This window comes from Pristis pectinata, chromosome 3 (assembly GCF_009764475.1).
Source record: "Pristis pectinata isolate sPriPec2 chromosome 3, sPriPec2.1.pri, whole genome shotgun sequence".
NCBI lineage: Eukaryota > Metazoa > Chordata > Chondrichthyes > Rhinopristiformes > Pristidae > Pristis > Pristis pectinata.
Genome location: NC_067407.1, coordinates 15,338,667 through 15,363,468, shown reverse-complemented (window position 1 = coordinate 15,363,468; position 24,802 = coordinate 15,338,667). Strand labels below are relative to the sequence as shown.

The following is a 24,802-nucleotide window of genomic DNA, read 5'->3' as shown; positions in this document are numbered from 1 at the left end:
ACTGCCTTGTACACAAGAAATACTAGTCTAGAACATCTGCTAAATCTCTTAGCATTGATCTCTCAGTCTTCTGACTCCAGACACCACAGAACAGTGGCCAACATCCATGGCTTTTCCCTCCTATCCTGAAGACCAAGTTTTTTTTGGTTTAATTGATAGAACCTTTGCAAATTTCCATTCATCTGTGAACTAGACAACCAATTTTTTTTTAGGGCATCCTGGCCAAGTCTGACCTTTTTCAGTATTCACAAATTTATTGTTTTCAAACAGAGATTACTGGCAGGAATACCAAATGCCACAACCAAACCTCATACAAACACAGCCACTGCTGTTAAGAGCGTTTCCAGGAGTATTATCAAAACTGATTTAATTTTAAAAAGGAAACAGAAACAGTTAATATAACAGGTACTTAAATATGACAAAACTCTTTGGAATACATTAATTTATTTAACAGTTCTCAACAGGAAAGTATTTTAAACAGCATCTTAACAGCTTTTTTTAAAAAAAACAATCAAAAATTAACATGTGCATGAAGGTTATTAATTCAAAACCTTGACTGCTTCTCGTTCTACATTCTACTTTGCCTGACAATTTATCAGTGACACTGTATACAACTTGAATTTTTTTTAAGATAATGTGCAAGAAAAAAACCCTCCTTCAGTTGTTCGCCTCTGTACCCATACTTGTAATTTTACTCACAGAAAAAGCAGCATCTAAAATTACATACAAAGCAAAAGCATTACACCATTACAAACTGGTAACAGTTTGCTCCAGTTACCTAACTGCAGATTTACAGCTATGGAAAGAGTATATTTTCTATCACATTCTAGCACTTTCACAGTTAATTTGCTATATAAATTACGACAACTCAGATTATACAGTGCCTACTTGGGAGATTGCATACCATTGTCAATATTTTCAGTGGTTTACTTAATGTACAATAAAAAAAATGTGCCACCAGGTTGCAGGGAATTCATCTACTAATTTGATGAATCTTTAAAAATACACATGCTTATTACAAGAAAGCATGTATATTTCATGTTTTTTTTTAAATACAGCTTTTGAGATTCATTTAAACCAAGTTTTCCACAACATTTTAAGGTCATCACAGCTGATTTTCATGTGCAATCAGTCTGCCACAATTTATAGTTATTTTCCAGGAACTCGGTGTAACAGGAAGAATAATTTTCTGCTACACAATGTCTTCCTTTTTTATTGCAATGAAAAGGTTCGTCATTTTTTTTTAAGCTTCAAAAAAATGGTATCATTAACCATAGTAAAAAAAATATCAGGTATTAGTCAGATAATGCTTTATGTGGTCAGCATGTGCAATTTGGACAAGAAACATTGCAAAATATTGTTTGACTGAAGTCTAAAAGTAAATAGGTTTCCAGCAAATTATACATTTTTCAGGACAGAAGATAGTTTCACATTTGTAATTTCTATACAGGAAACTTAATTAATAGTAGCAAACAAAGCACTAAATCATATTTCCACAGTCTACATGACTGTTCATTAGTACCTAGGATTCAGTTTTTCCAACCAATAATGGGTTTCTTTGCAGCATCAATTACATTGTACTATAAATCACAAAACCCTTTACTTCAAAAGGTATTGCTGAGAACACTCTTTTTCTTTCATTTGAAGAAACTCCATTTCAAGTAACCCAAAAATGAAAAACTCAAATTTGAGAAATGTTGGTTCCTTGGTTGTTGGATTTGAATTAGGCAGAGATTATATATTTATTACAATAAAAGTACAGTTCAGATCACAGGTTGACTAAGGATTTCAGCAGAAGAACAAAGTTTGCTTTTCAAGCAGTCTAGAGTATCCTGGAGAATTTAATATCTACACTTATGTTGTTACTCAAATTGATAAAAGTGCGTATGGGTTAGATTATTCACAATATCCACAAGAGTCAATAAATCCACACGATGACTTGAGGCCACTCCAGATTACAGCACCTGCACAGCTGTTCTCATTAAACCAGAGCTTCGCATGAACTAAAAAGTTATTCCTAAGAGTTGACCAGAATGAAAAACATTACGAACTCTAATTTAAAAAAAACCATTCATTTCAAATCAATTTAGTTAACCAATACAAATCTTTAGTATTTAAAAACAATATAAATATGACTGAAAGATTAGTTGCACACTTCCTCTGGTACCTTATAATACATTTGTATACTAGGTCTACTACATCAGTAGCTGAAGTACCGACAGAATATACAAGTCAGTCAAAATTGATGAGCTGCCATACACTTGCAAATGTAAGCCTTGTGTGATACTATTGGAAACAATGGCAGTCAGCGGATTTAGGCACTCTTCTGTAAAATAGTTGATTTAAGGCAGCAGCTGTACTATGAGATAGTGGTAAAATAAGTGGCTGGGTGTCTTCAAAGAGCTCACGATGTACATCTCACATGGTTTCTGCCCAAATGTCTCTTCACAGTGGGCCATTTAGTTTTCCTGAAGCCACATGCTGTTTTCAGTTGCGTTTCCATTGACTCTTAGTCATCAATGATTAATCCAATTCTCAAAACAAAATGCAGGCCAAAAGCAAGGAGGGAGGAGAATTCATAAACTGTACACTAACAGTGAAAAGTTGCACCTACTGTTTTGTCAGAGATCTTCAACACTGGCAATCAACACGCCACTATTTCCATGCAGTACTGATAGCAGCACAAATGAAAAATGGGATGGAACTACAAATGTGAAACGTTTAGGAGGGATTATGCTAGATAACATAGGGATTGCACATCAACAAAACAGGCCAAACACAGTACAGTCTAGACATCTCTAAAATCAATATTTAGTGTGATTTACAAAAGCATGCAATAGCACGTTGGGGCGAGCATGGAGGATGGCACAGGCAGACTATGTTTTTAAAATACCATCTGATGGTGAAGTCAATCTGTAAATACTTCACTTGGGTAGATAAACCTTTGGCATTGATAAAGACCTATGAAATACTGTACTGTTGATTCACCAGGTACCATATGAATTGTAGTTAGAATGGTGTTAATTGTGTTAGTGGCAAAATCAACCATCATCAAACATGCAGTTTCCTCCTCCCTCCTGATCTACCAGCCTCAATCTTTTAGCAATTACGTTTTTCCCACCCCAGAAAACAGCTGCATGCAACCTCCTTCAATGCCTCGCCCAAAGTTTCAAGAACCCAAAGACCAATTCAGGAACCTGCAGTCCAGGGAGAAAGAAAGAAAGCACCATTACTAAATTCAGCTGGGACAAACAAAAGATAATTAATTAAAGGTAACAGGAAAAATGCTCTTAAATTATATGGTAGAACTTTTTAACCATATAATCCCAAAAGTACAACAAAATTGTACCCAAGCTTTGAAAGATATTATATTAAATCAGCCATCATCAGATTTTCATTTTGGTAACTGGCAAAATAATTCTCAAGCAATATTAGCGCAGTAAAATACAGATTCTTCCATTCTTAAAAAATGAAACAGGAATGTGATAAACACTTTAATGTGCCTCCCCAGCATCAATACTCAAAATTATTGATCACTTATAAAACTTTTTGCTAAAAAGTAACAAATAAAGAAAAGGACTTTTAGTTCGTAAATCCACATACTTGTCAAGCTAAAAGTTTATATTCTAATAAAAATTCCAAAAAGCTTCAATAATCAATTAAAAAAAAGTAGAAAATACCAAGACCCTTCACCTATATACATATTTACAAAGGTTAAGGCAACAGGAATAATGGAAAAGATTAATAGTATCATGTAACAATACTAGAGGTCAACAGTTTCCAAATACTATGTCATGGAATAACTCAGGGTCTGCATTCATGCACAAAATTTAACTTTTAAGAAAAAAATCAATTAATTAGCTCAGCTCACATGGTGAACAAAGAGTTATGTAATAGGAACACAAAGTATAAGAATTCATATTCTTGATGCTCCTTCACTATTCCTTTAATTTTAAATTAATTCATTTTCCCCATGACTATGATCGGATTTCAGCTGCTTATATTTATATGTAGGTCACTGCACCTTTACTGTTTTTCTCTAGAGTAATATCTACATATGATGTTGGCACATAGCCTTCTTGTCCATTCTGTTTCCGTGCCCTTGTCCAGCCATCGCCTTTATCTTCTTCAATAACATACAATACCTCTCCTTCGTGCATTGATAACGTCCCTTCATTTTGACCTGCAAGAGGGAAAAATATAGAAAGGTCTGAGTGCAATATAATTAATTCACAGAATCTTGTAGCTCAGAGACAGGGCAGTTGTCTATAGTAGCTGTGCTGGCCCCTTGGAAGAACCATCCAATTAGATAAACATTCTTGATCTTGCTTGAAAAAAATTGTCCTTTTTGTCTGTATGACAGCAAATATTAGACTCAAAATCAATTATGTATAGAACACTGAGCCTCTCAGCAGACATGTAGGAAACATACAAGCAAATGCAGCTGTCACAATATTTTCCCTACAGTAATGAGGAAGGGCCAAATGCCAAAAAAGACTGTAGATGCTGAAAATATGAAAACGTAAACAGAAAGCACTAGAAACACTGGCTGTTTAGGATATATCAATGACAATATCAAATTCCTCTACCCCTTTATTCTACAGACTTGGACTTCAATACTGAGTATCAAATGACGAAGGTTTTTAATTATCACATTAAACAGATGTGGTTGAGAGTTCTGTCCATTATGGTAGAAGGGAAGCCAAGTCTGAGGAAAAAGATGTCTTGGAAACACTGATGTGGAAGTGTTTCCAAGACATCTTTTTCCTTAAGCGTGGCTTCCCATCCACCATAATGGACAGAACTCTCAACCACATCTGTTCAATATGATAATTAAAACACACAGAACACATTTTCATTAGAACACATATGACAATGCTGGAGAAATAGAGAATGTAATGAAGCAGGGAGGGAGGAGGTATAGTCTAGATAGCTGTGAGAATCTGTGGGTTTGTAATGGATATTAATCACTAGCTTGCCCACTTTCATGGAGATAGAGCAGTTGAGAAAAGGAAGAGTTAAAATTGGACCAAGTGAAAGAGAGAGCAGGGTAGAAACTGGCAGCAAAGACACTGGAATTTGAATTCTTTACGGGTGTAGGAAGTAGCACCTATACAATCCTCAATATACCAGAAAATCTGAATGGTCTATTTGGTGTGTCACAGAAGGTATCTCAGTTTTGGTCTTTAGATTACCTAGAATAGTTCATATGCATCTAGGGAGGAAGCAAGATTCTGACAGTACAGATTTTAAAAATTGAATCATAGTCCTTGGAACTTTATAGGGGATTATAGGAGAGAACTTGTTGGGAGAGCATAAAATAGCCTTGGCAAGCAGGACTAGGGAAAATCCCAAAACCTTTTCTATGTATATTAGAAGCAAAAGGGTAGCTAGGGAAAGAGTGGGCTCCCTCAGGGACCAACGTGGAAATCTAGGGGATATGAGTGGGGTCCTAAATGAATACTTCGCATTGGTATTCACCAGTGAGAAGGGTGTGGAGGATGGAGAGTTATGGGAGGGGTATACTGTTATTTTGGAACATGTTAGTATCAGGAAAGAGGAAGTGTTAAAGATACTGGCACACATTAAGGTGGTTAAATCCCCAGGGCCTAACAGGATCTATCCCAGGCTGCTATGGAAAACAAGGAAGGAGACTGCTGATGCTCTGATGGAGATTTTTCATCTTTGTTACCCTTGGGTAATGTCCAGAAGACTGGAGGATAGTAAATGTTCCTTATTCTAAAAGGGTAGTAGGGATAAGCCAGGAAACTACAAGACTGTGAGCCTTACCATCAGTAGTGGAATATGTTTCCCATAATTTCCTTAAGCAACAGGATTTATGCTCACTTGGAAAAGCAGTGATTGATTAGGGGGAGTCAGCATGGTTTTGTGCAGGGGAAATCCTGTCCCATCAATCCAAATGAGTTTCTATTAAGGAGGTGACTAAGAAAATTCATGCATGCAAGCCAGTAGATGTGGTATGCATGGACTTTAGCAAGGCTTTTGACAAGATCCCACATGGTAGGTCCAGAACGTTAAAGCACATTGAATCCAAGGTGTATTGGCAAACTGGATCCAAAATTGGCTCCATGATAGGAGGCAGAGAGCAGTCATGGAGGTTTGTCTTTCTGATTAAAAATCTGTATCGAGTGGTGTACACAGGGATTGGTGCTGGGACCTTTGTTGCTTGTAATGTATATAAATGACTTGGATGAGAATGCAGGGGGTATGATTAGTAGGTTTGCTGACACGGAAATTGGTGGAGTTGTAGATAGTGGTTGTCCAAGGACACAGAGGGATATAGATCAGCTGGAAAGCTGGGCGAGCTGTGGCAGATGGAATTTAATCCAGACAAGTGTGAGATAATGCATTTTGGGATGTCAAATACTGACAGGACATATGTATTACATGGCAGGGACCTTAGCAGTGTTGATATACTGTAGAGAGACCATAGCGAACTATGAATTTGCACCCTGAAAATGGCGACATAGCTGGATAGGATAGTGAAGTCATTTGGCATGCTTGCCTTCATAGGCCAAGATATTGAATACAAGAGATGGGACATCATGATGTAACTGTACAAAGCATTGATAACGCTGCACTTACAGTAATGTGTACAGTTGTGGTCGCCACACTACATGAAGGATGTGGTAGCATTAGAAAGAGTGCAGAAGAGATTCACCGGAATGTTGCCTGGACTGGAAGGCTTTAGTTACAAGGAGAGATTGCACAGGCTGGGTTTGTTCTCACTGGAGCATTGGAGGCTGAGGGGTGACCTATTAGAAGTTTACAACATTATGAAGGGCATATATAGTGCAGTTAGTTGGAGTCTTTTTTCAAGGGTAGGGGTGTATAGAACCAGGAAGGCATAGGTTTAAGATGAGACAGAAGAAATTTAAAGGAGATTTGAGGGGGAAGTTTTTCCACACAGAGGGTGGTGGTCATATAGAACGAGCTGCCAGAGGAGATGGTAGAGGTAGTTACAATTACGTTTAAAAGGCATTTGTTGGGTACTTGGATGGAACATAGAACAGAACAGGCCCTTCAGCCCACAATGTTGTGCCAACATAGCTAATCTCTCCTACCTACAGAATGCCCATATCCCTCCATTTTCCTCTCATTCATGTGCCCATCCAAGCCCCTCTTAAAAGCCCCCAAAGAATTTGCCTCCACCACCCAAATCAGGCAACAAATTCCAGGCATCCACCACTCTCTCAGTACAAAACGTACCCCTCACGCCTGTTCTGAACCTACCCCCTCTCACCTTAAATGCATGCCCTCTGGTATTGGATCGCTCAATAATGGGAAATGGGATAGGAAAGGATTAGAGGGATACAGACCTAAAGCGGACAAATGGGATTAGTGTAGATAGGCATCATGATCGGCACGGATGAGTTAGGCCAAGGGGCGCATTTCTATGCTGTAGAGCTCTATAACTCTAGTATCTACTAAAGAGCTGCCCAACTTAAACTATATATACCGTTGATTCAATAAATAGAAGATACCCTTCCATTTCCTTATAGTCACTACAGTTGTTTACATTGTGGATTGTCAAACAGAAAAATTCTTGAAATGGTTTTGCCCTTGGAAGATGGGAATGGAGCTGAGAATTTTCATAAATAATACAGACCAAATAAAACTTATCCTTGATGGCAAGACACTTGGTTTCAAAAAGAAAAGTCACATAAAATTCAGACCATACTGAAGAGTTTTACCATCAAACGGGTACAAAGCTTTGCAGTGGCCAATAGCAGGTAAAGGTTCATCATCTTCAAATTCATCATCAAATTCAACAGAACGGTGTGGTTCTGGATATCTCTGGTGTGCTCTCTGCTCTTGGTTTGGATCATCTGTATAGCTCCCATCAGGGCTGATGAAAGCAAGTCAGACAACAGGAATTATTGATGAGAAACTTACTTAACAAAATCAATGCCTGTAAATATTTAGACTTAAAAGTAATTGGATGCATTTTAAATATAGCTATTAGGAAAGTTATTCATGGAATTTTCATGTATCCTTAGATTTGAAGTAGCAGCATCAAATTTATTTGTCTAAGATTTTTGTAAAATAGAGGATTAAGAGAATACTCTTTAAATTAATAGTTAGATCAATGCCAATAACACGCTAGAACTTTAAATAAGTTTCACCTTCAATGAGTGACTCAGAGGTTCGTTCACCCACGAACACTGCTCAAACACCCAACCTCCACATTAACATGAAACAATGGCTGTAACTCACATACAACTTCAAAATGACTGGACTGGTTCAGCAAGCTAGTCTCAAACAGTCGATCTCTAAACAGCACAAAGTCTTTAATGAATTTTAAATGTTATACAGTCTATACATTAAAGAATGGACATTATCTGGTGCTGACATCACTTATGCAAGGTCTGAGAGGTTAGAAAGATTCAGAGGGTATAAACTACAAGCACCAAGGATTAGCAGCCATTGGACATTACTGCCTTGTAACATATTACCCCAAATTCTTATTATTTTTATTTTGGAATACAATGTTAACACCAGCAATGGTTGCTATAGTTTACAGAAAGCAGGCCTCAAAACCTAATCAGATTTTACAAATCGCAGCTAGCTGATAACAGGTTCAATTTAATTGGGATATAGTGCACCCTGTAATTATACCACTTTATATGTGTTCAGTGCTAAAATGGAAGACATTTTTACATGCTTGCAGATTGCTCGAATGTTTTAAAGAAAAAATCTATTATTAACAAGTACTACTTGTTTTAAAACTGATATTCATTGATACAATGTAATTCTTTCTTTAATACTCTTAATTATCCACCCCCTGTTGATTTGGAGAACATTAAGCACAGGCTTGTAAGCAGACTCAGTTCAGGATTTACTGTATAATGTTGTTGAAATACTTTTGTTTTCAATTGAGTTAAAATAATTGTTTTGTTTTCAGTTGATCTTTGTTGAGTAGTTTGCCGAAAAGGGCATGAAAATAAATACTTCATCAAAGCAACCACAGCTTGTGAATTATGTCAATAAGTTAATGATTGCTTTAGAAAAATGTACCAAAAACTAATTCATATTCTTTACCTAGTGAATGATGTTCCAAACCCATTAACAACTAGTGGTTGAATACATACCTCTCTCTCCCAGGAGTTCCATGATGGTTAGTTTCAGTAGGACGTTCAAATGCAGCACCACCACTTAATCGTCTATCCCCCCTTCCAGATGTTTTTTCAACCTCAACAAGCCATGCCTTAAAGAGATTGATATAGTATTAGTTATCATTCAGATCAATTAATAATATAGGTCATAATAATTTGTGCTTTATAGCACAATCAGCTCAATATATAGTTTGAGATGAAATAAGTTTTTTAGTCAATATTATCGCGAGGTATCTTTTTAAGAGTGAAACATCAAATGTACACTATAATAGGCAGCTCTCCTCTTTCCCCTCCTCCCAACACGTACTCAAGTTCCACTGCCAATGACCTAGACGTGAAAGCAAGGACAAGTAATTTATTACATTAGAAGGTCCAAGGACAAACTCCCCGACTTTCAGTTCACTAAGTAATTGCCCCAATTAATTTCTCAACTCATTACCTTAAACAGAGCATGGTTTTGATAATGTGGCGATAGGCACCATTCAACCCCATGCAAGTTTCCAGCAGAATCAACAATCATTATTATCCTTCAGATACGAACCTAATGCCCGCATTAGGTTTGTATCCTCCTATGCCTTGCCTATTCAAGTGCCAGTCTAAATGCCTCTTAAATGAAGCAATTATATCCAATCCCACCACCACCTTTGGCAGCACCATTTTACTTTCAGACTTCCAGGACCTGAAATACCTTGCTTTAGTGAAAGACAAACCATTTATCCCCAAATACCTCCATGTAATCAGACTTTATACAGGAGGACTACATTAAACTCCTAATTTTCTTCACAGCCTGCATTTCCCCCACCCCACCCCCAGGTTGTAGCAGAGAACACAGGAATAGGAGTAGGCCACTTGACCCCTCAAGCTTGCCCCGCCATTCAATATGATCATGGCTGATCTATGGCCTCAAATCCTTTTTTTGTTCCAGTTCCCCATAACTCTCGTTTTCTTAATCTTTCAAATATTTATCTATCTCCACTTTAAAACTGTCAAATGTCTAGTTTCCACCACTCTCAGGGACAGAGAATTCCAGAGATTCCCTATTCTCAGAGGAAGTTTCGACACATCTCAGTTTTAAAGGGAGTCTGGTTAGACCACACTCGGAGTATTGTGTTCAGTTCTGGTCAACTCATTATAGGAAGGATATGGAAGCTTTAGAGAGGATGCAGAGGAGATTTACCAGGATGCTGCCTGGATTGGAGAGCATGTCTTATGAGGATAAGTTGAGTGAGCTAGGGCTTTTCTCTTTGGAGAGGAGGATGAGAGGTGACTTGATACAGGTGTACAAGATGATAAGAGGCATAGATCGAGTGGACAGCCAGAGACTTTTTCCCAGGGCGACAATGGCTAACACAAGAGGACATAATTTTAAGGTGATTGGAGGAAGATATAAGGGGGATGTCAGGGGTAAGTTTTTTTTCCCCCCCACACAGAGAGTGGTAGGTGCGTGGAATGCACTGCCAGGAGAGGTTGTGGGGGCAGATACATTAGGAACATTTAAGAGACTCTTAGACAGACACATGAATGATAGAGAAATGGGGGGCTATGTGGGAGGGAAGGGTTAGATAGATCTTAGAGCAGGATAAACTGTCGGCATAACATTGTGGGCCGAAGGGCCTGTACTGTGCTGTAATGTTCTACATTCTAAAGACCGGCCCCTTATTGACAGAAATATTACAACTGTCAATTTACATCTTCAACAGAATTACATCATCAGAAAAGAGGAAACCATAATATATAGAAGCAGTAGGAGTTCATTTGGCTGCTTGTGCTCGCTCTGGTATCCAATAAGATCTTTTACCTCAGTTCCACTCCTCTTGATTACCTTAATACCTAAAAATCAGAAATGGTACAGATGACCTTGGTCCAGCATGCTCCCTAGTACTGTACTGCATGATAACCTCTGGAACTACAAGACTACCAAAAATTCCACTGGGATGAGATTGGTTAGATTTCACACCCATCTATCCTAAATGTGCCTTCCTCTGTATGGTTTCACCAATAGCAACAGAGAAGTAATTTTTCAAGGAAAAAGTAAAAAGTTATTGAACCAACTCAGGACAATCTTACTTCCTCACCCAATGAAAAACATTTGCACTTTCTAGTGAGGTCACAGGTAGCATTCAGCAGCAGGAACCTTTGCTGTTTTCCCTTCCTTATCCAGAAGTTCAACTATAGTCTCCCAAATGCCAACAAATTGAAGAGCTAACTCGGGCTTCGGTTCGGAGGACTTCGGAGCAGCTAAGTGTTTTCTCTGTTTATCACTTTTATTAGGGTTTTTGGGTGTAAGGGTTAGTTTTTGTTAGGGTTTTTAGTGTAAGGTTTAGATTTTTTAATAAGTTTTAGGAGTAGTCGAGTGGGGGCTGGACTGCGCAGGAGCGGCGCGGGCAGCTTAAAAAGGAGAGAAAAAAGACTTCGGAGGACTCGGGCTTCGGTTCGGAGGACTTCGGAGCAGCTAAGTGTTTTCTCTGTTTATCACTTTTATTAGGGTTTTTGGGTGTAAGGGTTAGTTTTTGTTAGGGTTTTTAGTGTAAGGTTTAGATTTTTTAATAAGTTTTTTAAAGTAGTCGAGTGGGGGCTGGACTGCGCAGGCGCGCGGCGCGGGCAGCTTAAAAAGCAAACAGCCTATAGAGCGGCAGGTCGGAGGTGCAGCGGAGTGAGTAGGCAGCAGAGTTGTTCTGGGCTTTGACTCAAGGGGCTTCGGCTGTGAAGGGGCAAGGAGGGTAAGTAGCTGGTAAGTAGGTAAGGCAAGGTTTAGTCTTTGGTCATTATAGATTTGTAGGTGGGACTAACTAGGGAAAAAAAAAGGTAGTCAGATGGAGGACATGGTGGTGTGCTGCAGCTGTTTGATGTGGGAACTCGTGGACCTTGCTGCGGTCCAAGATGGCCACATCTGCAGTAAGTGCTTGAGGCTGGACGAACTTCGGCTCAGAGTTGATGAGCTGAGTCGCAGCTACACAACACTGCGCAGCATAAGGGAGGGAGAGAGTTATGTTAGACACGGTGCATCAGGTGACAGTCACCCCCCTTAGGGTAGGTACATCTGAGGTTCAGGAGGCAGATAGAATGGTGACGGTCAGGGGAGGGAAGAGGAAGAAGAAGTCAGGCAGGCAGACAGGACAGAGAGCCCCGGAGGCTGTTCCCTCAGTAACAAGTTTTCTGCCTTGGAAGCTGTTGAGGGGGATGACCTGCAGGGGCCTAGCTGCAGTTACCAGGTCTCTGGCACTGGGACTGGTACTGCTGCTCAGAAGGGAAGGGTGGGAAAGAGACATGCGGTAGTGATAGGGGACTCGATAGTCAGGGAAACAGACAGGAGGTTCTGGTGGCAGTGAGCATGAATCCCGGATGGTATGTTGCCTCCCAGGTGCCAGGGTCCGGGATGTCACTGATCGGGTCCACAGAATTCTTGAGTGGGAGGGAGAGCAGCCAGAAGTTGTGGTCCATATTGGCACCAATGACATAGGTAGGAAGGGGGATGAGGTCCTGAAGAGTGAGTTCAGGGAGCTAGGCAGAAAATTGAGGAACAGGACCTCAAGGGTAGCAATCTCGGGATTGCTGCCAGTGCCACGTGATAGTGAAGGTAGAATAGAAGGAGGTGGCAGATAAATGTGTGGCTGAGAAGTTGGTGCAGGAGGGAGGGTTTAGATTTCTGGATCATTAGGGATCTCTTCTCGGAAGGTGGGACCTGTACAGAGAGGACGGGTTACACCCGAACCAGAAGGGGGCCAATATCCTTGCTGGCGAGATTTGCTAGGGTGGTACAGGAGGGTTTTAAACTAGTTTGTGAGGGGGAAGGGAACCGGAGGAGTAGGTCAGAGGACGAAGGGAATGGGGAAAGTTAGATCAAACAGGCAGAGAGGCTTGGGGAAGGAGAAGCAGAATACAGGCTAGTAAAAGTAGTAAGGTAGATGGACTGAAGTGTGTTTACTTAAATGCAAGAAGTGTCAGGAATAAGGGGGATGAAACTGAGGGCTTGGATAAGTATGGGGGACTATGATATCGTGGCTATTACTGAGACGTGGCTGACGTCAGGAGAGGAGTTGGATATTGAATATTGCTGGTTTTCGGTGTTTTAAGAGGGATAGGGAAGGGGGAGAAGAGGTGGAGGGGTGGCGATACTGGTCAGGGACACTGTTACGGCTGTGGAAAAGATGGATGTTGTAGAAGGATCATCTCTAGAGTCCGTATGGGTGGAGTTAAGGAACAAGAAGGAGCAGTTACTTCTACTAGGAGTATTCTATAGGCCCCCCGGTAGCAGTAGAGATATAGAGGAGCAGATTGGCAGGCCGTGTTTGGAGAGAAGCAGAAATAACAGGGTTATTATAATGGAGACTTCAACTTCCCAAATATAGACTGGAACCTGCTTAGTGCCAAAGGTTTAGATGGGACAGAATTGTTAAATGTGTCCAGGAGGGATTCCTGACGCAGTATGTTGACGGGCCGACTAGAGGGAATGCCATGTAGATCTAGTTTTAGGAAATGAACCGGGAGCAGGTGAAGGATCTATTGGTGGGTGAACATTTGGGGGACAGTGACCATTGCTCCATAACCTTTAAAATTGTCATGGACAGGGACAGGTGCAGAGAGGACAAGAGATATTTCAATTGGGGAAGGGCTACTATCGAGGCTATAAGGAGAGAACTTGGGAGTGTAAATTGGGATGTCCTTTTTGAAGGAAAATGTACCATGGGGATGTGGTCGATATTCAGGGATCTTACTGCAGGATGTTAGGGATAAATATGTCCCGGTGAGGCAGAGAAGGAATGGCAGGGTGAAGGAACCATGGGTGACGACGAGAGGTGGAAAGACTTGTTAGGGAGAAGAAGGTAGCATACGTGAGGTATAAGCAGCAAGGTTCAGACAGGGCCCGTGAGGAATATAGGGTAGAGAGGAAGGAACTTAAGAAAGGGCTGAGGAGAGCTAGAAGGGGACATGAAAAGGCTTTGGCTAGTAGGGTTAAGGAAAATCCCAAGGCCTTTTTCAAGTATGTGAAGGGTAGGAGGATGGCTAGTGTGAAGGTAGGTCCGATTAAGGACAAAGGTGGGAGAATTTGCCTGGAGGCGGCAGAAGTGGGAGAATTTCTGAATGAGTACTTCTCTTCGGTATTCACCAGGGAGAGGGGTCTTGATGATGCGGAAGGGAGTACTGGTAGGGGTAATGTTCTCGAGGTTGTTGATATCAAGAGAGAGGATGTGTTGAAGTTGTTAAATAATATTAAGACAGATAAATCTCAGGGGCCTGACGGGATTTTCCCCAGGCTGCTTCGAGAGGCTAGGGAGGAGATTGCTGAACCGCTGGTAAGGATCTTTGAGTCCTCGTTGTCTACGGGGGTGGTGCCGGAGGATTGGAGGATTGCGAATGTGGTCCACTTGTTCAAAAAAGGTAATAGGGATAGGCCCAGGGAATTATAGACCAGTGAGTCTCACGTCTGTGGTGGGTAAGCTGTTAGAAAGGATTCTAAGGGATAGGATTTATGAACACCTAGAGAATCATGGACTGATTAGGGACAGCCAGCATGGCTTTGTGAAGGGAAGATCTTGCCTCACAAGCCTGATAGAGTTCTTTGAGGAGGTGACCAGGAAGATTGATGAGGGCAGTGTGGTGGATGTGCTTTACATGGATTTTAGTAAGGCATTTGATAAGGTTCCTCATGGTAGGCTTCTTCAGAAGGTCAGAGGCCAAGGGATCCAAGGAAGCTTGGCTGTGTGGATTAGGAATTGGCTTGCATGTAGAAAGCAGAGGGTTGTGGTGGAAGGAGTGCCCTCGGATTGGAAGGCAGTGACTAGTGGTGTCCCGCAGGGATCGGTTCTGGGACCTCTACTTTTTGTGATATTTATAGATGACTTAGATGAGGGGTGGAGGGCTGGGTTAGTAAGTTTGCGGACGACACTAAGATAGGCGGTGTTGTGGATAGTGTGGAGGGCTGTCGGAGCTTACAGAGGGATATTGATAGGATGCAGAGCTTGGCTGACAAGTGGCAGATGGAGTTCAATCCGGAGAAGTGTGAGGTGGTACACTTTGGAAGGACAAACTCCAGGGCAGAGTACAGGGTAAACAGCAAGGTACTTGGCAGTGTGGAGGAGCAGAGGGATCTGGGGGTTCATATTCACAGTTTGTGAAAGTTGCCTCACAGGTGGAAAGAGCAGTTAAGAAGGCCAATGGGATGTTGGCTTTCATAAGTCGCAGGATTGAGTTTAAGAGCCGCAAGGTTATGATGCAGCTTTACAAAACTCTAGTTAGGCCACATTTAGAGTACTGTGTTCAGTTCTGGTCACCTCATTATAGGAAGGATGTGGAGGCGTTGGAGAGGGTGCAGAGGAGATTTACCAGGATGCTGCCTGGATTGGAGGGTATTGAATATGAGGAGAGGCTTAAGGTGCTAGGGCTTTATTCACTGGAAAGGAGGAGGATGAGAGGAGTCATGATAGAGGTATATAAAATATTGAGAGGAATAGATAGAGTAGACAGTCAGTGCTCCTTCCCAGGGCACCAATGCTCAAGACGAGAGGTCATGGCTTTAAGGTTATGGGTGGGAGGTTTCAGGGGAGATGTCAGAGGGAGGTTTTTCACCCAGAGAGTGGTTGGTGCATGGAATGCACTGCCTGGGGTGGTGGTGGAGGCAGATACATTGAACAGGTTCAAGAGCTTGTTGGATAGGCATATGGAGGAACGTGAGATAGAGGGATATGCGGGAGGAAGGGGTTAGGTAGTGAGAGGGTGGTCTGATGGACGGCAGGACACGGTGGGCCGAAGGGCCTGTTTTGTGCTGTATGGTTCTACGGTTCAACTAAGAATCAGTCTACGATACATATCACATCTATTAAGCTACACCATACAACATGTGTAAGATGAATAGCCACATTAGTACTCAAAAAAAAATTCAGATACGCCACATAATTCCAAGCATATCCATTAGATGGTCAACGTGCAACACCAGCTTTCCAAGTTACCTCGTTCTTTTGAATCTCATAACGTAGCTTGTCAATATTGCTCATGGTCTCTGATATCTTTGGGTGCAAACTACCAGAATCGCCCATTTGGGGATTTCGTTCATAAACATCTTTCATTTTGTTTAAGGCATCTCTAGAAAAATAAAATTTAATTCTATGTTATTGAATTATCCCATGTAAAATGCATTAAAATAGATGCATCACTCCAATTTTCATTTTTGATGACAGATTAAATTTTAAACATTCAAATTTATTTTTTAATTAAAGCTATATTGCTATTCAGAATTTCTAAAACTTACTGCAGTATATAAAATAATTAGTTAAGAGTTCTTAATTCAATGAAGTTTTTTTAAAATTACAACACAGCATTTATGGAGGCATAATTCAGCAAGTACACATTGATATTAATGGCACATATTTTTCAAATAGGTTTAACATGCCGCTCAGTAGGCATCTAGTGAACATTGTATTCATGTCAGGAGGACTAGGTATTAAGAGAGAAAGAAAACCAACAGTTTAAAATATTTTAAAATACATCTGATTGTCTTCCACATTTAAATAAAGATAGCTTTTCTGATTTTAGTTGAAATTCACGTTAAACTTCATTTAGCCACAAGTTGAATTGAATTGCTGAGTTGCAACTTTCACAGTGCCATTATCCTAAGGTTATTAGCTTACAACAAGCGGAAATTAACATAGGACATGCTGCAAATACTCAGCATTTCAGACAGCATCAGTTAGGAGAGGAACAGAGTCGGCATTTCATCAGCAAGATCTTCTGAAATTTTAACTCCATTGTTCTCTCCACAGACACCACCTGGCCTGTTGTGTATTTCCAGCATTTTCTATTTTTACTTCAGATTTCCTTCTTGAGCAAAGTATCCTGCTAATTTCACTCTCTGGACCGGCAATGCCAACACTGAAGACAAAAATGGGTTTCAAAGGTTTAGGAGTGATCCAAACAATTAGCTTTAAAATAGAAGAGATTTACATAGCACTAGTTGCAATCACAATTCAGACAGTGAAGGTCAAAGTGCTGCAAAACCCAGTACTTTAAAATGATACCATGACAGAATGTGACTGACTACCCAAACAACAGTATATAGAGCTCTCTCAACTGCAGTAGGACCAGCTTATTAATTAAATGTGTCTATTTTTTGTTTCAACTGCTTTATTGAATGAATAACTTATTCAATATTACATGGTATAAAAGAATCCCACAGACACCTCACTAGTCCAATTGTTGTAGCCTAATTGCTGGTCTGGGGACATCACCTAACCCAGTCTGCATCAAGTAGTGAATGCAAGAACTGCATCTAATATGGCAACATTCAAATCCAGGGCTTCTACCTACCAACCACCGTAAAAGTTTATGTTCCATTTAAGACAATTTAATTATAACAAAAAATTAATTCACCTGTATTACTGCATTATTATAAGATTAAGTGTCAAACATTAAATTACCCCCTTTATTCAATCACATTCTAAAACAGTTTTTTTCTATACTACTTTTACTTCTAGGGAACAAAGTACATGAGACACCTGCAACTTTATCACAAAGTCAATGAAAATAGTCACCATTAGATCGTTTGCTTTTAAAGTTAAAAATAAACCTGTCATTTACCTGAAATGCAAAATAAGTTTCAAATTCTGACATTGCTACAGCTCAAATAAACTACTACTAATAAAACTTAAAATGTATTAATATTACAACTGTGATTTTCTTCCTGGTTTGTCCTGATGCAGTGTACATCGTTTAGAAACAGATTTAAAATATTCAAAATGAAAGCACACAATTTATGATTTTCATTACAATACTACTTTCCAAAGCAAGTACAACTTAGCCTGTTCAGACCTTTGGTCTATTTCCTTCTGGTATTCCTTGTTAAGCTCATCAATCCTTTGCTGAAGCTTCTTGCGCCTCTGTTCTGGTGGCAGATGACTAAAGTCTTCTGACGTAGCGCCCTGAAACAAAGATTGAAACAATGCTAACCACATTCTTAACTTTGTCCCTTGCTGTCAAATCAGCTTGTATACATATAGAAGCATTAACATCAAACGTAAAATGTAAGCCAACATTACATGGTTACAGATAAGCTTAAAGCGGGTGATCTGATGCAACACAATAAATCCTGAAAATTTACCATACACATTGAGATTTGCGGTTAAGTACCAAGAATTTATTTTCAAAGCACTACATGAAATGAAAATATGCTTGGAGCATGCCTATTAACAATATATCACTTGCCACAGCAAATCACATATCTCAATTAAAACAATATATAAAATACACTGCAGTTCAAAAGATAGCATTTACTACGGCACCATACACCCCTAAAATGTTTCAATGCAATTGCTCTCTTTCTAGACATGATCCTTCGTGAGTACTGCAGCTGATCATTTACAGGAAATTGAAAAGTACATCTCCCCACAAGGGCTACCTTTTAAAAAAGAAATCGGTAGTTGGTTTTGTTAAGGTGCAGGTGTATTATATCCACATACCCATTTTATCACAGCAGTATTGCATTGGAACCCATCAATAAACTGTTGTGCAGAAGTGTTACGGAAAGTTAGAGAAACAAAAAGCATGTACACTTTCTGGTGTTCCCAATAATTAGCAAATGTGCATCAATGCACATTGATTATTGACAGTATACACAGATTATTGATGCATCTTTTGTCCACTCAAAATGCAGCACAGGAATGGAAGGATGGGAAAGAGAAAAAGAAACATTAACCCAACTGCTTTAATTACAGGTCTGCAAGATAGGAGGTCAGGAAGCACAAATATTTATTCCCAAAAAATAAGAAAAAAAATTCAAGTCCATATTTTTAATTGGAACATTCATAGCGAATATTTTTTGCTATGAAGCTGTTCCACAACTACTAGTGTTTGCATCTGGGACAAGTTGACTCCAAATCAAAATGACATGGATTGCAGACCTGCAGCTGTCATTTGCAATGGTTTTACTTTCATTGAGGTTTTCTGCAGTTTGTGGCCAAAACACTAAATGGAACATTGCATAAAGAAAATATTTATCCTGGAAGAAATGGAACTGAAATGACAACTTAGGCTCTGCACTAAAATTTCTGTTAACTGGATGTGGGGCAACCGAGAGGGAGAACAGGAAGTACTAAAGCTCAAATCCACCATTGCTAGGTGTTCAGTTTTAATGTGAAGTTGCTGATGGAAAATGTGGGGTGACCAGAAGGAAGGGATAAATCTGCATTTTAAATGATTTGCACTTAAACGCAAGTGCACGCACGTATGCGCACTCCGTAGAGCTCAAATCTAATAGTAAAGCAACAAAATTGGAATGGTGGTTGGGACAAGGAACACTTTAGGGTAAGTTTTTAACTTGTTACCCAGCCATAAATCTAACATTGTGGATTAGCTGGCACATTTAGAAGTTGCCCCAATTCTTATTTCCATTGTCTGAGCAGCAAACTGAACAATTATACTATTAAAATTTTAAAGGAAAGCAAGGCAACTCAGCCAGTACAAAGTCAGCAACAGATGTAGAATTAATAAAATGAGCACAACAAGTCTCAGGCATAAGCTTTACCAAATATTGCCTAAAAACAATCGAGAGAAACAAATCAATGCAGCTTAACAATTTTAAAGACACTTCAACCATAAACACTTCCACAAAAGCAACAGACGTAGAGAAGCCTTGGGTTCAAAGCTCTGCTTACCAGCTTTATTGAAAGCTTCATAGTTCATATGAAGAGAGAAAGGAATCATTACAAACGTTCTCCATTTGCACCGATTATAGTTCTGTATAATGTATAATTAGAATCAAATGCATTTAAGCTGCCGCATCCCCATGTGACTTGAATATTCCAGTTTTCCCATAAAAACTGAAATCTGCTGCATGAAATTTTGAATAAAAGCAAGCTGACCTTCCTTTAAATGAGAATCAGAAGAGCTCCTATTCAATCCCAGTCTTTGTGGAGGGTAAGCTCATCTCAGCCAGGTTATTGATCCGTCTCTCTGCATTTAAGAGCAGAAAAATCGGTGTCCCTGCCCTATCATAGCTATCATGATGATCAGAGCTGCACATCTGTGGATTCTGTGTGACAGGGTTGGTCTCTTCCTGGGCCAGCCTTTCTGTAAATGACTAGTCTTAAGCATGAAAAATTCCTCGTTGGGTATCAGGAAGAATACCCTCCATTTGTTAGAATCCTGCTATGCATAAAAGATGGCTGAAGTTAAATACAAGCCATTAACCTCAACCCAAGCTCACTTATAACAACAGTTTCTTCGGTCAGTGCTTTATATCCAAATACCTTCAGCTACTGTTTCAACTACCTTCCCACAACCACACTTAGTTTCATTTTCAATTCACTGAATCAAAATAAAAATCATTGAAATTTGCAGAACAGAAGACAGGCCATCATACCTGTGTCAGCTACCCTGTTTAATCTCACATTCCAGTTCTTAGCCTGCAGCTTGAAAATTAGTGCTTCATGCATATCCAAGATTTTAATTTTTTTATATATAAAGTGTTGAGGGTTTCATTCAGCAACTAGGAGACTTCAGGGACCTAGGAGTGCAAGTGCATAGTTTGCTGAAAGGGTGGTGAAGGCGGCATTTGGCACTCTGGCCTTCATCAGTCAGGGCATTGAGCACAGGAGTTGGGGAGTTATGTTGCAGTTATACAAGATGTTGGTGAGGCCACACTTGGAGTACTGTGTACAGTTTTGGTCACCTTGTTAATAGGGAAGATGGTATTCAACCAGGAAGAGTGCAGAAGAGATTTACCAGGATGTTGCCTGGACTCGGCGGGGGGCAGGGCCTGAGTTATAAGGAGAGGTTGCACAGATTAGGACATTATTCCCTGGAACATAGGGGATTGAGGGGTGACCTGATAGAGATATACAAGGTCATGAGGGGCAAAGAGAGGGTGAAAGCACAGTCTTTTTCCAGGGAAGGGTTGCTAAAAACAAGAGGTCATATGTTTAAGATCAGAGGTGAGAGATTAAAAAGGGACATCAGGGGCAACTTCTTCATGCAAAGGGTGGTGCGTATTTGGAATAAGCTGCCAGAAGTAGTGGTTGAGGTGGGCACATTAGCAACATTTAAAAGACATCTAGATATGTACATGGATAAGAGAGGTTTAGAGGGCTATTAGCCAAATGTGGGCAGATGGGACCAGCTCGCTGAGCAACACAGTCGGCATGGATCAGTTGGGCCAAAGAGCCTGTTTCCATGCTGTATGACTCTATAGCTTCCATTCGTTCAGGCAATGTGTTCTAAATCTTCACCACAAGAGGAAAATAAATCCTCTCCTCTAATTCTTCAATCAATTACCTTAAAATCTATGCCTCCTGATAACTGTCCCTTCTGCTAAAGAAAATGGGTCCTTGATATCCACTTCATCCAGATCCCTCATATCCTTGTACATCAATTAAATCTCTCATTCTACCCCTCCTTTTCAGCCTCCTCTCTTCCAAAGAAAATAACCACAGTCTATCCAATCATTCCTCATAACTAAAATTTTCCAGTATTGGCCGATCCTCAAATTTCCTCAGGACTAATTCCAGTGCAATTCCATCCTCCTTGTCATGTGGTGACCAGAACTGTACAGTTGTAACTGAACTCCAGCTAGAGCCTAACAGCTGTTTCACACTGTTCTTACTCTTATATTCTATCCCTTGGCTAATAGATATTCCATATTCCCTCTTAACTACCTTCTCTCCCTTCTAACATCTGCTGGGATCTGAGAACCTGCCCTCCAAAGTCCCTCTGTTCCTCTACTCTTCCCAGCAATTGTTGTGTGCAGCCGTCGCTTACTTGCCCTCCCAAAATGCCCTCACAATCCCCCAAACTGAAATATATTTGCCACTTTTTTCCCCACGTGCCCATTGACATTGTCTTCTCATCTAACAGCTTAGTTCTTCACTGTTAAAATCACTATCAATGCTTTGGATAATTAGGCATTACATGGGCAACATCTGAGTTAGGGCTGATTGCGGGACACAGCGACTGAGCTGCACAATTACCAGTCAATGACCATCTATAATAAAAGAGCCCGAAATTCAACTGTATTACTGCAAAATACCATGTCAGCCCTAGGTGTTCATAACTGATCAAAAACTCAAGTGAGGCAGCTATAAAAATGCCAAGTCTGGGTATTCTGTGGAATGCCTCATTAAACAGCATTGTGAGATTACCCTTACCACCTGAACTATGTTGTTCAAAGAGGACCAGTGAGAAAACACACTGAAGATTCTTTTAAAAAAAAGCAACAGTAGATACTTAGAAAGTATCAAACCTTAAACATTCCTTCAGAAAAAGATGAGAGGTCAGAAAAGTGTCAAGAATAAAGAAATTCATTACCACTTACATGAAGGGATAAATGTAAAATCTCAACATTGCTAATTTTCCTTCCATTTTAAAAATACATTCAATTCCAGCCAAAACTAGTCTTCACAGACAGTCTTTTGGACTGCAATGGGAGCAACTGTGGCATTCAAATTCTATAAATGCTTTCAACTTTTGAGTATAGCTCAGTAAAACAAATACTCTTGTAAAACAAGATGCCTTCATATTCCAAAATTAATTAATATCTTAAAGTTATAGCAACTGATGTGGTTTCATCTTCGACAACCTGGGTGTAAATGCAACCAATTCCCTGAAATCATAGCACAAGTTTCCATTCATTTGTGGAATCACATGAACTAAAATGGCTATAATAATTATTTTTCCACTCATGTTAAAAAAGTTATTCATTGATGAATTCAAAAGGTGCAACTGAGAATGAGTCAATTACTCAAAAATTATTTTTTTTAGTACGAGTGCTAAATCTTGTATAAGTAAGTAACCAGATTTTAAATTATTCACATTTTAAATCCTAATGAACTGTTTACTAAATTTATTGGAAGTAGGAAGAAGGGGTGGCACGGGCAGCCAGAATTAGCAGCAGGAACATTCCAGGATAATGTTTTTGAAACTAATAGAGGATCACAGAAACACTGTTTAAATTGTCTGGTTAAAATATATTTTACACTGGCTTAGGGGAAATTAGGCAAACTGCATGAATAGGAAAAGTTCCATGTTCATTTACTGAAAATCCTGTTTTTTGCGGCTCCTAAATACTTCTACACATCTTTTTTAATATCTGTAATAAAATTATAGAACAGCAACTGCATTATTTGTTTCAGCCTTGGCTCAGTTGATGGCACTCTCACCTATAAATAAAAAGTTGGATTTGAGTTCCATTCCAGAGACGAGCACAAAAATCTTGACGGACTCTCCAGTGCAGTTCTAAAAGAGTCCTGCAAGACTGAAGATGCCACTTTTCAGTTGAAGTGTTAAACCACGGCTGTATTTCTATTCTCAGGGGGGACATCAGAGATGCAGGATATTAATTTGAACAAGAGCACCAAAGTTCCTCAGGGTGTCCTGATGAACATTTAGCATTCAGCCAACACTACTAATCCATGTATGCATTATTATATTGGTGCTTGTGGGATGTTGCTGGGCACAAATTATTTATTGCTACAACATAATAGCTATACTTCGCATGCTGGACATCAAGTTTGTAAAAGGTGTTATGCAACTACCTTCTGTATTATTCATATTTATTGAATTAATACATGCCAAAGGAAAATAAGCACATTTTAATTGAAATATTGTTGGTCAAAAATCCTTGATACACATATTTATCACTTTTTGGAGATCGAAAATATTGTCCACACTGGATCAGTGCAAAAGGGATGCTGCAACTTTAAATGCTACGAAATTCAGCACTGCACATTTCAAAACCACATGCAAGCTTTCAATACACAGCCTCTTGTTCACATACAAGAAAAATTATACTGACCCCTTAAAAAGATCTTCATTGAAGGCAGCTGTTGGACAACAGTTATCACAATGAACAGCACCAAAGACAACGGTCATTCTGACACATGCTTCACAGTTGTAAGACCAACCAGGAAAACATAATAGTAACCATTGTGAACCGGTCAGCCCAAATGGGCTGTATTTGTATTGTAAAATATGACATAATGGAAAGAATATTACTTTGATATCAAAGATATATTTCTTCATCTCATAGCTTTGATAGTAAGTGATTTCTTACCAGGGATGATCAGACACACACATCCCTCCAAATTGCTATAAAGATAGGGGACAATCCATTGGATGCAGGCCATAGCAAGACATTGAACCATTGTGAATTTTGGCAGAAGAGGGGGAAAAAAAAGGCAAAAACATCTGCTACTATTTACACAGAGACGCAAGATAACAACAAATGAAAAAATGCAAATGCCTGCATCATATGTTATTTTGTTCTCCATTTATGTGCTGTTCTCAAGTTACTGTGAACCATTTTGGTACCAAATGCCATTCAAACAAAATCATGCAACATTATCATTTCATAAAATACAAGGATGCACCAAACAAAATCACAGTGGAATCACACTCAACTCGCTTTTACATATGAAACCTAGTCATTAAATAGGGCTTTTATGGTTAGCAGTGAAATGTAAATAGTTATCTACATTTCACTGCACATATCCAATGTAGAAAAAATATAAATAGAAGCAGCTCTAATTTGAGGCTCAAAGCTCATAACCCTAACATTGATCTAAGAACTTGTCTTTTGGATTGACAACAACTAAATGTGGCAGGGGAGATTGTGAGTAAATGCTGACTCAAATGATTAAGGACATACTTTTTTTTAGCTGTTGAACTAACCACGGAAGCCCTGG

The 24,802-nt window shown here is 39.6% G+C and overlaps 1 protein-coding gene across 1 annotated transcript in view; it reads right to left on the bottom strand.

Annotated features, from left to right (window-relative positions):
- Nucleotides 1–235: 235 nt before the first annotated feature.
- The window catches only part of fnbp1l (formin binding protein 1-like), an 85,520-nt gene continuing 60,953 nt past the window's right edge, over nucleotides 236–24,802 (bottom strand). Inside the window, 6 exon segments of the mRNA XM_052012384.1 lie at nucleotides 236–4,183; nucleotides 7,716–7,870; nucleotides 9,114–9,229; nucleotides 16,085–16,217; nucleotides 17,940–18,049; nucleotides 19,781–19,795. Of these exon segments, the coding sequence (XP_051868344.1) occupies nucleotides 4,005–4,183; nucleotides 7,716–7,870; nucleotides 9,114–9,229; nucleotides 16,085–16,217; nucleotides 17,940–18,049; nucleotides 19,781–19,795 (708 nt within the window). The 3' untranslated portion in view covers nucleotides 236–4,004.